Raw genomic sequence first — 13,924 nt, 5'->3', positions numbered from 1 at the left:
TTAGAAAAGCTCATGGGTCAAGATGAAGACGGGGAGATCACTTCCCAGTCACTGTCATGGGGAAAACAGACCCAGCATGGGGAAAATTTAACTTACTGCCAATTAAAATAGATTTAGATTGTAAGAAGCTAAGTCAAAATTTAAAACACCTTCCCACCATCCCTTTCCCATTCCCAGCTTCCTTCCTCCCCTCCCGACCCCTCTCCCCACCCCGAGGGGCGCAGGGCTGGGGCTGGGGGTGTGGGTCCGTCCGTGCCAGCCCCTCGGGGCCGCTCCTCCCTCCTCAGCCCTCTCCCTGCTCCAGCGCGGGCCCTGCCCCGGGCTGCAGTCCTTCAGGGACAACCTGCTCCCGCCTGGGCTCTCCACGGCCGCAGCTCCTGCAGGAAATATCCCCCCGCTGCGGCCTGGGGCCCTCCCCGGCCTGCAGGGGGGGTCTCTGCTCCAGCGGGGTCTCTGCAGGGCTGCAGGGGATCCCTGCTCCGGGCCTGCAGCACCTCCTGCCCTCCTCCTCCTCCGCCCTGGGGCTCCCTCTGCTGCTGCTCCCTCCTTGCCTTCCTCCTCCTCTGCCTGGGCCGCCTTCGGCCCTTTCGCAAACCTCTTTTCCCCCCGGCGCCCCCAGCTTGGCTGAGGGGCTCAGCTGTGTCCTGCGCTGGGGCCCTTGGAGCCGGCTGGGACCGGCTGGGACCGGCTGTGTCCGGCACGGGGCAGCCCCGGCCGCTCCACACACAGGCAACACCTGGGCACGGACACCCCGTACCTCCTCATTTCTAAGATTTTACTTGTGCATGTGGCACAAACCCTAATTATTGTGTAATTAAAACTAACCTAAACTTGAAATCCTCTGTATATCTGTGTTTCCTAACAACCGTTGAGTTTCCAGCTAGCAGCGCTAACGGATACTACAAGAAACGCGCCTTTGATTCTATATTCATAAGGACAATACAAGTCCCCTGGACAGCCAAATGTCACTTCGTCACTCAGGCACTCAGAATACAATCCTGGATAACAGGAAAAAAAAAGCTGTTATATATTTGAGCAGCTAGTGATTGAGCTGCAGGCATCAATCCAGTTCTTGCGAGACAGCGACCCAGGTGCAGGGTTCATCACAGCCACAAATGGACGGTTTTCTCAGCATCAGGGCAAATGACAGCAGGAAGGAGCCTTTTCCTCGGAAAATATCTTCTACGGCAACATCATCAGCACAGCCAGGGAAATGGCACGGACCTGGCAAATACGACACCATTCCAGCTGTTTGGAGAAATGACTCCCAAAGTCATGCGGAACATCTTCCTTACTGTTTGCTAAGAAGGACTTAATGTGATGAAAAAAGCCTAAAACCACAGGAATTTCAAATCAACGGACAAACTATACTCCATTTGAAATATAGATGCGCCTTCACAGTATGATATTAATCTCTGACAGAAATAAGGCCTGATACCGCTTTACTCCAATATCAGTCATGGTGTTGAGGAGCTGAAACTTGAAATGTAACCAAAATTAACTTCTGAAAGTTTTGGTGGTTTAATTACTTTGCATTTGCTCAGAGCAAATTATTACATTATTATCCACCTTAAACATTAAAGATCTTGCTCTGCTAGAGAGACAGCAGCAACTTGCTAACCACTGTGTTGTAGCCAGATACCAACAAAATTCACAGTGGTGAATTAATACATGAACTTTGAAACGAGCTAGAAGGCTTAATAAGTTGGACTTACTCCATCGTTGCCAGTTTCAAACCAACGTTTGTGAGAGAGGTAATGCTGGTTTCAATAGCCTGCATCGTGTTCCATGAAATACTGAATATTCACTATAGTTCTGGTGATTAATAGAGAACAATAGATAGTATTGAAATGAAAGTACAGATTTACTTTATTAAGGTAGAGATCATTAAGGATCCGTGTCAGGAACGATCCTACTCAAGATCTGATCTTGTAATCCAGATCTAAAAAGAAAAAAACCCTTTACAACAGATGTAGGCAGAGGCTACTGGGATAACTGTGGGGTGGGCAATAAAATACCCCCCCTATGCTATCAAGGAGACTAGGAGAGGTAACCCTGACTGCTGTGTCGAAACGCACAAAAGAAAGAGCGAGAGTAAAAAAAAAGGCAAACATCAGAGACTAAAAAAAGCTATTTAAGCTAAAGAACAATATTGACATGAGAACAAAAGGGCTGGAAATGAGTCACAAATATATTTAATCTTGAAATTCCTATTCGCAGCAAGGTTCTCAGACGGAACTCAGTAAGTTTACAAACAGCTCTCCAAACAAAATTATATTGAGACACCTTTGGCAATCTACTTCTGAATTAAATAACATAAAGATGTATATTGCACGTTATGGGGTTAATTCAAAAGAATATGTGGACAATACAAATCACTGTCTATTAAGTATCCATAAACAGAAATAATTTCCTTCAAATACAGCCTAACTGTTTAACAAAAATAGTTCATAAATAGCGATTAGTGAGCACACTGCTGATTAATACCTTCATTAGGAACAGATGTTCAGACACTCACTGGTTGCTCCAGCAAGTTACACAAAATCATAGTCGCTAGGAAACCAGAAGAGGTCATTTTGCTCTTTAACAGGCAAAGTTCAGGATGTTCACTCCAACTGACACCTGTTTACTGATCTTATTTTCATCCAAACCTCAAAACTTAGATTACATTTCTCACTCATTTTTCATTTTCTTTGTTTCACTACCACTATTTGGCAATTTCATTAGTGAGAGAAACCTGCATGTTTTCTTTCTGGAAGTGAAGCATATACGGGAAAAACTGTGAGTAAAGCAAAAGGTGATGCAGTTACTGGGAGTTAAATGCCATGAAGGAACCCACCAGGCAGCACGGCATGGACACCCCTCCTCGTGGGGTCAGCTCCCGTTTTGGGGGGTTCCAACCGGCACTATTCAAGGCTGGTGGTATCCGTTTCTGCTCTGAAGTTTCTTGTCTCCAACACTTTTAATACCTGGCTTTTCCTTTAGCTTGAACCCAACCCCATCATTCACCCAGATAACTGACAGTTGACTGTTTATCAAAGCACAGAAATGTAATTATCCCTCAACACTTCTTTTAATTATTGAGGATTGCTGCTGCTGCCTTTTTTTCTTTCCTGAAGTTTTCACATGAGGCAACCAATTATTTCTCTGCGTAATTCCAGACACTGCCAAGACATTTTACCCTTTCTGTACAGCACTGGCATTTTTAATTAAGATTCTTCCTTATTTCATCTCGTGTGTCTGGCCTTGATATAAAAGTTCTGTAACAGCTCTGTACGTGTCTGATATTATTGAGCCACAACTTTGTATGATACTTACAAAATGTAATAAGTAACAGAAAACAACTTGAGTATCTTTTGATGAAAGCCCTTTTGTACAAAGTCAGCCTACAGAACGCACTTGCTCAGCTCCTTTTTTATATCCTAAGATGCAAAAAACCCAGCCCTTCTCCTTCTGTAACTTCTTCTAATGTACCCATAGGTAATTAGAAATGTTACTGAAGTGAGCCTGAATTTCTGGTGGATAAGGAAATGGATACTAAAATAAAAAGTCTAAGTTCACTACAGAGTGTCAATAAGCACACAGAATCACAGCTCAGGAAAGATTTTCTGTTTGACTAGCTTCCTTTGTAAAATCAAATCAATTAATGATTCAAGTCAATCAAATGAAGTTAACTTCTTTCTGGCCTAAAACCGTGCAGTCTGTCTTTAAAAAAAAAAAAACAAAAAAAACCAAAAACAAAAGAAAACAAAACAAAATTACGATTGCTTAACACAAAGGTCTGGGATACAAAATAAAACAAAAGTAAAATCAAACCAAGTTCTGACATTGTTTTACCAAAGAGACAATGGGGAGGAGGAATGGGCTTAGAAAAACCGCAAAATGGAGAAAAACAAGATGGCAAAAAAAAATCTCTTATGCTAAAAAATAGACAATTAGCTGCCGATTTTGTGAGAGACTAAAAAAGAGAAAAGGAGAGAACATGAAAGAGAGAGGACTTCAGTCAAAGCTTATATTTCCTCACACAAATCTGCCTGTTCTGGTCTGTGCTCGTACTGTTGAGGTTTTGACAGTTGGAAGCTATTAATTTCAGTATTACAAGGCTTATTGAGGTGGATTTATGTTCTTTACAGTCATTAATTCACTTCTGCTTCCTTGATGAAATAAAAGACTACTTCAGAACGAACACTGAAAATTAAACCAACTTCCCTCCTCGCAAAACGTCTCTTTGACAGAGAACTTCTACTGATGATAGGTCACGTTGGCCTTAACCTATGAGTCAAAACACATGGGGGTGGCGGGAGAACACTTGCAAATGCTTGGAAAATTTTGCTTTTAGTAAACTACAAAAATAAAAGGAAAACTTTCCATTTAACTTGATTACATATAAACTTTAAACTACAACAGAGTACATTTGTATTTCTACTGAGAAGATGTACTAGTCCAGTCAAATGAAACATTTTATTAGTAAAAAAGAGTCTGATCCAAAGTACAACGCAGTCAGTGAAAAGACTGCTTCCATTTACAACGTTCATGGCACTCAGTTCCAAGCACATGCATTATTTTTTCAAGTGAAATAAAACAAAAGCTGGAAAATGTCAGAAGCCAGATACGGAAAGCTCAGCATACTCATTCTGGAATAAGGCCCCACTTCTTGCTTACTGCCCGAAACCAATTACACGTTGAACCTGTCCTACATAAGCTATTCAGGACATTCTTCCACTACAATTTGCATATTTTCCATTTCTCATTCTCTACACACTTAACTGTACAATTCATTTAATTGCTGGGTAATTAAAATCCTGCCTGATCAAAGCATCTTTCTTGCCTCTCTTGTTAATACATACATCTTCTGATCTTTTTTCCTTTTTTCTTTTTTTTTAATTGTCTACAAGCTGAATCATATTTTTCTCAATCTTTAGTCGAATGGTATCTTCTGTGTCCATCAAAGTAATAGAAATCTACTTCTCTGCAGATTCAGTGATACCTTTCACCAACTGCTTTCCAAGACGGCTTTTTTGTCTTTTCAATCTTCTTCCTCACAATTATCGTCACACCTCTACCTCTTTTTGATTGTGTAACCCATTTTCATAATTATTTCCATAGCTTTTCATTTTTTAATTTGGATGTTCAATTAATCTGTTATTCAATTTAGTTCTAACAATACCTAGAAAAAATTAAGTACCTTGCGTAACAGTGTACCAATTTATCATCGTTATGGTGTTCCTTAATCACCTGTTATGGCTTAACCGAAATGTTGTAAGCAATATTTCTATAAAGAAGTCAACTAATTGATTTTTTTTTTTTGCTTTAAAAATAGAATGGTTTTGTAAATGAAATATTGAAAACAAAGTCACTCGCATTCAACATCAGAGAATGTATTAGGCACATGTACCTGAATCAAGCTTGAATGAGGTACTTTTCCTGCTACCACAATATCCTGTTTCTTTTTCTCCCTTTGTATTGTATCCAATTAAACACCATTATTTGTTACTTCCCTCTCCACCAGTATTTCTGCGGTAAGAGTCCACTGAAAACCTTTATGGTCTTTAAAAAATCTAGACTGCACTTATTAACAGACAGTCTCTAGTATGCTCTTATGCCAAAAGTTGCCCTACTTCAGCAAATTTTTTCCCCTCCTTGAGAGCCGGACCTCTGGTGGATTCCTGGAGATCAGTCAACTCTTGATTTTACTAAATTAAAGAAATGTGTCTCAGATACTGTACCTCAAAGGAAGCAAGACTGTATTAGATATCTAAATAGTGAACACAGAACTCACCTGCCAGATTTACTCAGCATTCGAGAACTGATCCAATGTTATTCAGCATAGTATCTCCATAGAATAAACCCAACAATAAGTCTTCCTTCCTTGATGACCTCCAAAACTTTACTTTTTCCTATTCCGGTTTGATTTGAGTTCTTCTATAAGGAGTTTCCTATGGGAGGTTTCATTACAGACTTGGACAACCGTCACATACGCCTTTCCTCATAGCTGAAGTGCACTGGTAGCTCAGAATAACGCTTCATCAAATCCTTTCCAATCACTTCAGACAGCTGAACTTCTAGCAGATTTCTATGTTACTAGTCTCAGAACAGATAACTTTTCTGGACTACATTTCATCCATTTCATTTCTGGTACTGTGGTTTTTGAAATTGAGAGATTATAAGAAATGCAGAGAGATACTTTTGACCAAGAACTGTAGCAACAGGACAAGGAGCAAGGGTTTTAAACTGAAAGAGGGTAGGTTTAGACTGGACATAAGGAAGAAATTCTTTACACTGAGGGTGGTGAGACAGTGGAACAGGTTGCCCAGAGAAGCTGTGGATGCCCTGTCGTGGAAGTGTTCGTGGTCAGGTTGGATGGGGCTTTGAGCAACCTGATCGAGTGTCCTAGATGTCCTTGCACATGGCAGGGGTTGGACTAGATGATCTTTGAAGGTCCCTTCCGCCCCAAACCATTCCATGATTCTGTGCAGTAGCCTGATCTCTGTTTGGAGAGATGGTGGTGCTTATCTTGGAGCCAGCAGCATATTTCATCAGTTTATTCCTTCTCCTCATATAAGCTTTCATTTTTTTTTCTTTTTTTATTAAGCAAAAATCACTAATGATTCGCATTGGAGAAATTGGTCCTAGACCAATACTTAGACAACTCCCTTAGTATTTATCACTCCTTTTTCCCTCCCATCTCTTCTCACTGCTGTGTTAGAAATGCTGGACCTGCAGCTTCAGCTACCAGTTCGGTCAGAAACCTGAGACGAAGTAAGCACTGGCACTGCACCCAACCTGTCTCAAGCTATCTGTCTTTACATAAGAGGTTTTGTTAATTTATTTTCACTTTAGGGTGCTCTCTTTATTCTTAGCATCTTTTCTTTGAAATCCCTACTGGTCCTGTTCGGCCTGAAACCCTTTCTCTGCAAGTTTTCCCTCTCCGTTTAGAGTAACCAAGGCTTCAGTAGGAATTAGAAACAACAGCTGATTGAAAACATATCACACAATAGCATGTTTTGACATGTGAGAACATTATTCTTGTGCCAGATGCCCTAGTTTTATCAAGTTAGTCCATTTTTTCAATGTACTACCCCGGTCCCCTAACACTTCCCAGTAACTAAAGCATGTTGCTTGTTTGACATTGCCAAAATATCCTCCAAAACAGCCCGCACACAAGCTGTTAAGATATGAAAGTGTTCCCACCTCTCTTGCATCTTAAAAATAAAAATGAAAAACCTGAAGATTTTTCTAAATGGATGAGAAAGGTTGGTTCCCTAGTAAAATCCATTTACCACCAGACTGATTCTCAGTTTTGGTCTTGTTATGAATCAGACTGTGATCCTCTACCCTATAGGCAGCTTACTCTCGAGATTTTCTGGCTAACACTCTTGGTTTCATCTTTCTAATGATGATAATGGCCAGTCTACTGTAATTCTAAAATAGGAATCATTAAAGAATATTTTAGTTTGACAAATGAACAGAGTAACATTCATAAATTTTTGAAAGGCAGATCTTTGTATACCCAGCTGACCTCTCCATATTTCCAAGCTTACACCTGTATAACCTACGTGCTCCTGTGGAGGGCCTATGAGGGGGTTGCTTATTAAAAGGGAAAATAAAACCACTTCCTTACAGTTCCCCGTTAAAACTATTCTTTGAACAAGCATCCAAGACAGCCTTGGAATTTCAAATATGGGGGAAGAGCAAATTGTAGGACTGCCTCGACTAAAGCACAACTGTCTGCAGAGATGCGGCCCTTTTTAACTAGGTCCTTGGGCACAACGAGCTGGCAGGGTGTCAAGACGGCATCCAAAACACAGGCTCAGAGATGTATCATTTCCTCATCTACTCACCAACAGATACTTTAAAATATTTCCCTCTGTGTTCAGGATGCGGTGATTTGACACTGCTGCCATCCCTACGAGTTAATCACATGGATTGTGGAAAGAAAGATTTAATTATGGTCTAAGGTCAGACTGGAAAATGCAAAATAAAATGGGTGAGTAGTTTCAGTAATTAATTTTGAGATCCATGAAATATATAAGCTGTGAAAATTGATTCTGATTTGGTGCTCTCTAAAACATACAATAAATTATTAAGATAATTTATTTTAAAAGTAATGCTTACATAAGATGTTTTGTGAAACTTAACCAGACAGAACTTCCAAACGAGCTGTCAGGAACCCCGTGCTTATAAAACACTTTAAAATACTTTTAAATCTACCTCTTCTATTGATGCCAACTACCTGTGAGGGACAACTTCAAAGCACCCTTCAATTCCAAGGTTTTGGGGTTTTTTCTACGTAAAACATGCCTATATGATGCAAGTAGACACACCATTTATTGTGAATCCACAACAAAAAGGGTAGCATTCTCTACCTATACGTAAACAATTAAGACTTTGGTTACTAACTATCACTGTTCTTAATTACAATCTGGAGAGCATTCAGCAACACTCCTGCTGGCTTTCCCTTCAATCACATCCTAGCAAATGAATCGTACTGCGTGTCAAAGGTGTCCACGATTAATTTAAATGCTCTAAACTGTGTTGAAATTCACGTTTCTTATGAAGGAAGAAGTGAAGAATGAAGAAAATCAGTGAATGAAATACAAGAATGAATGAATACAAAACACTATTTCTGGACTTTGCCCATGGTGAAGCTTTACCGATGTATGGTTCTTTGAATATTACTGCAAATATTGTCTTTAGAGTTCATGTATAATTATTGGTATTCAGCTAGTTTCTACAGAGAAAGAAAAGCTAGGTATTTGCCCAATATATTAAAACATTTACCACATTTAGATTTGCCTACAGTTCTACATTCCTAAATCAAATTTCACTAATATCAGGAAAAGACGTCTTTATCTTGTGGCTGCAAGCAGTGAAGGAAGTTACATTTATTTTGCTTTACGTAGGAGAATTTAAAATAAGTTTGTATTGTGAAATTTGTGTACAGCATGCTAAGTGTGGGGAACCTCTCGCTTAAGAGGTGCTTTCATTTGAATGTCGGAATATCCTGGGTCCAGCCTGTTCCAGGTTCAACCCGCAGCCTATTTCAAACTCACTCCATTTCGAGTTCAATAACAACATTTTGTGCAGAGCATTTGTACCTATGATAATTTTGCTACGAAATGCAGAAGAGCACCATCAAAGTGAGAAGTGTTCGGTCTCTGAATTTTGCCTGCTTTGCAAAAACCTAGCAACGTAAATCCAATGAAAAAAAATTATCGCGCAGCCAGCAACTACAAATGCCTCCATCTGATCATTTTCACATCTAACCACAGAACTTGCACGACATATGCCTTTGAAGAGTCTCGGTTCTCCTCATTAAATTTGCAGGCTATGTTTCCTTGCTTTGATGATATTAATATATTCACCTTAACACCACATCTATTCCTACATTTGGTTTGTTGCCCAGCAGTAAAAAGAAAATATGTCATAAATTTTAGAGAACGTTGAACTTCGTGGTGTTGAGCAAGATTATGTTTTCCAATTACATGTGATTTACTAACCTGCCTAATAGACAACTTCACTTTACAGAGATGTCCTAAATCTTAAAATCAATTTTAACAACATATTAAGAACTCTCACTCCAGCCTTTGACATATTTTCTTTTTTACGATTCCTCATGTTTTAAACACTTTTCCCTTCCCCAGTCATTTAATTATATAAAATCACAACCAACAGCGTTCACTGAGCCACTTTTTTTCCTCTATCTGACAACCTTCCGAGCTGACTTCTTATCCTCAAACCAAAACTTCAATGCCACTAACTTGTAATTCTACTCTTTGCCTTGCATTTAATGAAAAAAAGACAGGATTGTCAAATTTACATAAAAAATTATTTCAATATGGTTTTATAATTTTAGAAATGTAATATTAACTCTAATATGAATTAAATATGCCAAATTTAAAAGGAATTTTGAAGTCCAGCTTTTATAAATTTGAACAAGAGCCAGTCATTTTTTTAATCAAAACCACGTTAAATATTCATTCATGTTTCAGTGTGAGCACTTATAATAAAGCAAACCCTTCAATGTAACCATCAATATAGAAAAAGTCTTGAATAATCATAGAATCAATTTTATTGCATAATCCTAAGGCAAAATTTGCAGCCAATATATGCAAAGATTATATTACAATGATGGCTAGTATTAAAGGGTTCACATTAAAACACAATTTATTCTTAACATATAGGAAAGCAAAACTCAAAGCAAAGTAAGGCTGGGGGGACAAACAGTGTTAAAAGAAAGAAACACCTGACACTACCATATTACAGTATTTTTAAAGTAACTTCTTATCAATGACATCAAAATATTGGACAACACAGGACGAGAAAATAAAATCTGTAGACTATTGCTTGATAAATAATATACACAGGGAGATTATAGTTCTCTTTCAGTAGAAATGTTAATGATCAAAGAATTTTTTAAGATAGCTTGCATGAGTTTATCTCATTACTGGCCCTCAGTACAGACCACTACCTCTAAAACGACCTGATTCTTACGCAATAGTTAAGGTCAAACACTTCAAAATATCAAGGACAAAACCAAAGGGAAAACAACTTGTGTTACGTCTTAGATTATTTGAAACACAGAACACTTTACCATGTTTGTAAGTGTTGAATAGGAAACATACTCTGGCATCGAAAGACAATTTAAACTCTGACAGTATGTCACATTGTCTAAATACATGTGTACTAACACGCACACTCTTGATTGTCCAGATAGTCCAACAATTCCTTATTACTCCCACCTACAAAACTGAAAAAAATCAATCTTTTAATTCCTCCTCCATCCCACACATTAAAAAAAAAAAAAATAAAAAAAACCTAGCCTGTGTTGCCATGATACACTTTCTGGAGGGACCACAGTAACTTTCCTCATGATGACCGCAGGTAGGGCAACCTGGCTTGAACATCGTGAAACCAACTAGCCAAGATTTAACTGCTGAGTATTTGACGTTATGGTTAATTGAAAGAAATTGAAATTTCTCTATTGTTTTTACTTTTAATTTTTTGCTTTTGAAGTAAAATCAGGCATTTAATCAAAATGTCGTTTTCAATAGTCTCCGCAATGAGCTACAGATTCTACGTGGAGACATTTTTTTGTGTTATACAAAATCAATAATATGTGCAATGCTAATTTCAGATTGAGAAAACATTTGACAAAAAAATAAAGCAGACTTCTGCAAAAACAGTATTTTCTGCTACCAGAACTTTCCAAAAGGAAGTACCATATAGAAGTTGTGGCAAATGACGTATTGGATATCCCATAGGATCTCCTTTTCCCTGCTTTATTTAATGGAGAACATAAACATGTAGGCCATAATCAGCCGAGAGATTGTGCTTCAAAGAATTCTGCAGTTATGAGGCAGAGAATAGCACGGAGTTTTGTCTCTGTTCATACATTTCTGAAAACTAAAGGCAACGGGATTCTTTAACTGAATTAAGCAATGACCGGAGAAATTACCAATCCACAGGCAATCAGACTTCATGGTGAATCTGCTACATTCACGTTTTCCAACTACTGCATCAAAGCACCCATGAATATCACCATGTAGGCAGGAATAGCAGAATCAATCCTATGACTCTTTTACTAAGAAAATAGTGAAATTCAGCATGAGAAGAAAATTGAAAGACAAAACCAAAAAGAATATAAAAAAAAAAAGACTACGTTTTTCCTCCTTAAGGTGATCTCCCATGCAAAAACACAGAGGGACAAAGGGACAATTTCCAAACACAGAGCCCAGGTTACAAACCTGTTGAAAGTCAATGGCACTCCACAGAACTAAGATGACTCTCAAGTGACCTGTCTGAGCTCACAACACACATCTGACACAAATCTCCTCATTTTACGGATAAGGAGCAGGGCGATCATTGCCAAAGCCAGTCACACAAGCAAGTGCTACCAAATCCTTGAATCCTCTGAAGAACAGAGGCCAGATAAGCATCGTTTCAGAAACAGATGATCACGGTTAGAGTTCAACATCTTTACAACAAACAACTTTAAACCATTACGAGTTTTAATCTTCTCATCTATAAACAAAGTGCTCACAAGTTCTAACATATGAGTTGAGGAGGGTCTACGTGCTTGAAAAAAAAAACCACAAGCATTTAAAAGATTACATAAATACTGGAGTTTGGGGTTATTTTAGTTTTAATAGTTAATGCAGATAATAGTGATGGATCATTGCTCTTTACAATCGGTTCTCTCTAGGTCATCAAATTAACTAAATCAAGAAGGACAGAGTTAAATTTGCTTTAAAAGCAAAAGCTTTGAAAACAATTTTCTTATGAACTGGGGACTTTTTCCAAAACTCGTAACTGCCATAGAAGCGTTGGGGATAAACCACGTTCCAAAGCGTCTGAACAAGATTTGTTAAGAACCTCAGACAGAAGTCACATTATTAAGACTCTTCAAAATTAGATTAATTCAATATTTCATTGTTGGAACATCATTCTACATTCAAAATTAAGAGAAATTGTCCTTTCTCACTACACAGAGTAAGAACTTTTTCTGTTTCTAAAAAGTTAGTAATGCAAACGTCTAGATCATGATAAGAAATACACCACAAAGTATATTACAATTCCCTATGAAAATATTTTAGAGAAATCGCATTAAAAACACCCACTGTAAGGCAAAGGGAAATTTAAGTAGCAGCTACCTCTCATACAATACAACTAGGACTGCAAATTACAGAAAAAAGTGCGCACTCAGGTTTCATATTTCCTACCACCGAACAGTGGTACTCAACATAAAATAGATACCAACTTAACTTTTATCTTCACCTAAGTAAAATATCTAAAGGAAAATAAAATTCCTAGCGAATTCTCCCGTATCATAGATTATCAGTAAATGAAAACATTATCGTTCTCATGCTGCTAAAAATTACAAGCCACTATATCCTCTAAAAGGATCATCAATAGATTTTGACATTACTCACCCCACTGGAGAGGAGCCAACTGTAGATGCTCCAGGACCAGCTGATTAAGAACGCCTTCCACACTGGCTTCCCCTTCACGCTTCAAGGAAGGGTAAATTGGAATTAAGGAAAATTTTGTTTCAGAGAGAAAAAGAGCATGAAATACATACGACTTTTATTATTGCAAATCAAAACTACAGGCTAGAGATTCACTAATGGTTAATGTTACATATTTGGCCTATTAACCCATGAATTGGCTAACAATAATAAATAGACCATTTGATATCTTCAAAATATAAAAAATTAATTCCACTGAGGAGTGTTAAATATGAAGATGCACAGGTAAAATGTACCTGAACCACAGTAAAACACGAGGGGGAAAAAACTCTGGAAACTGTAAAAAAGCAGGACCTGTAGCTATGTGGTGCAGGATCCGAGTTCAAAATGACAAGAGCAATCTGAAAACAAAAAAAAAGGATAAAATTTAATAGGGCAATACAAAACAGAACAGGTTTGGGCTAGGATAGCTTTGAATACTGGCTGGGTGCCACTTCTGTGGGGGTACAGGCATGTCAGACAACGCGGTGACGGTGTCATCATCGAGGGCAAACATCATACCAGAATTGCACAGGCACATAACCCGCAAGCTCCCCTTTCTACTCACTCCTGTATGAGCTCAAACCCAAATGAGAAAAAATGAGGAAATTGTTCTTACTCTAAGGACAGTGAAGCATTGAAAGAAACTGTTGCGAAAAGTAGAATCTCTATTTTTAAAGGGCTTCAAAACAGGTTATGGAAGTGCTAATATAAAAGCTTAGGCAATATTCAATGTAACAAAGATAGTATTTTCCATTCAAACAAATTAATACCAATTTCATGTGTGATGCATGAACCAAGGTAATACGTATCGGTAACAGGAAGAGCGCTAGACTTCTTTTTTCAAATTCCGTGACTTCAGAAAGGCACAAAGGGCTTTGAAGCACATGCAAACATCAGCATCGTCTTGAATTTGG

General features: G+C 38.4%; 1 protein-coding gene across 4 annotated transcripts in view; it reads right to left on the bottom strand.

Moving 5' to 3' along the window:
* TRAPPC9 (trafficking protein particle complex subunit 9) overlaps positions 1–13,924 on the bottom strand; it is a 538,771-nt gene that overhangs the window by 256,122 nt on the left and 268,725 nt on the right. For all 4 annotated transcript variants that reach the window (XM_054191250.1, XM_054191249.1, XM_054191251.1 and 1 more), the window contains one exon: positions 12,933–13,023. In XM_054191250.1, the coding sequence (XP_054047225.1) occupies positions 12,933–13,023 (91 nt within the window). The remainder of the gene's footprint in view (positions 1–12,932; positions 13,024–13,924) is intronic.

The sequence above is a fragment of the Rissa tridactyla genome, chromosome 2 (assembly GCF_028500815.1).
Source record: "Rissa tridactyla isolate bRisTri1 chromosome 2, bRisTri1.patW.cur.20221130, whole genome shotgun sequence".
Taxonomy (NCBI): domain Eukaryota; kingdom Metazoa; phylum Chordata; class Aves; order Charadriiformes; family Laridae; genus Rissa; species Rissa tridactyla.
This window is presented reverse-complemented; position numbering and strand designations above follow the sequence as displayed.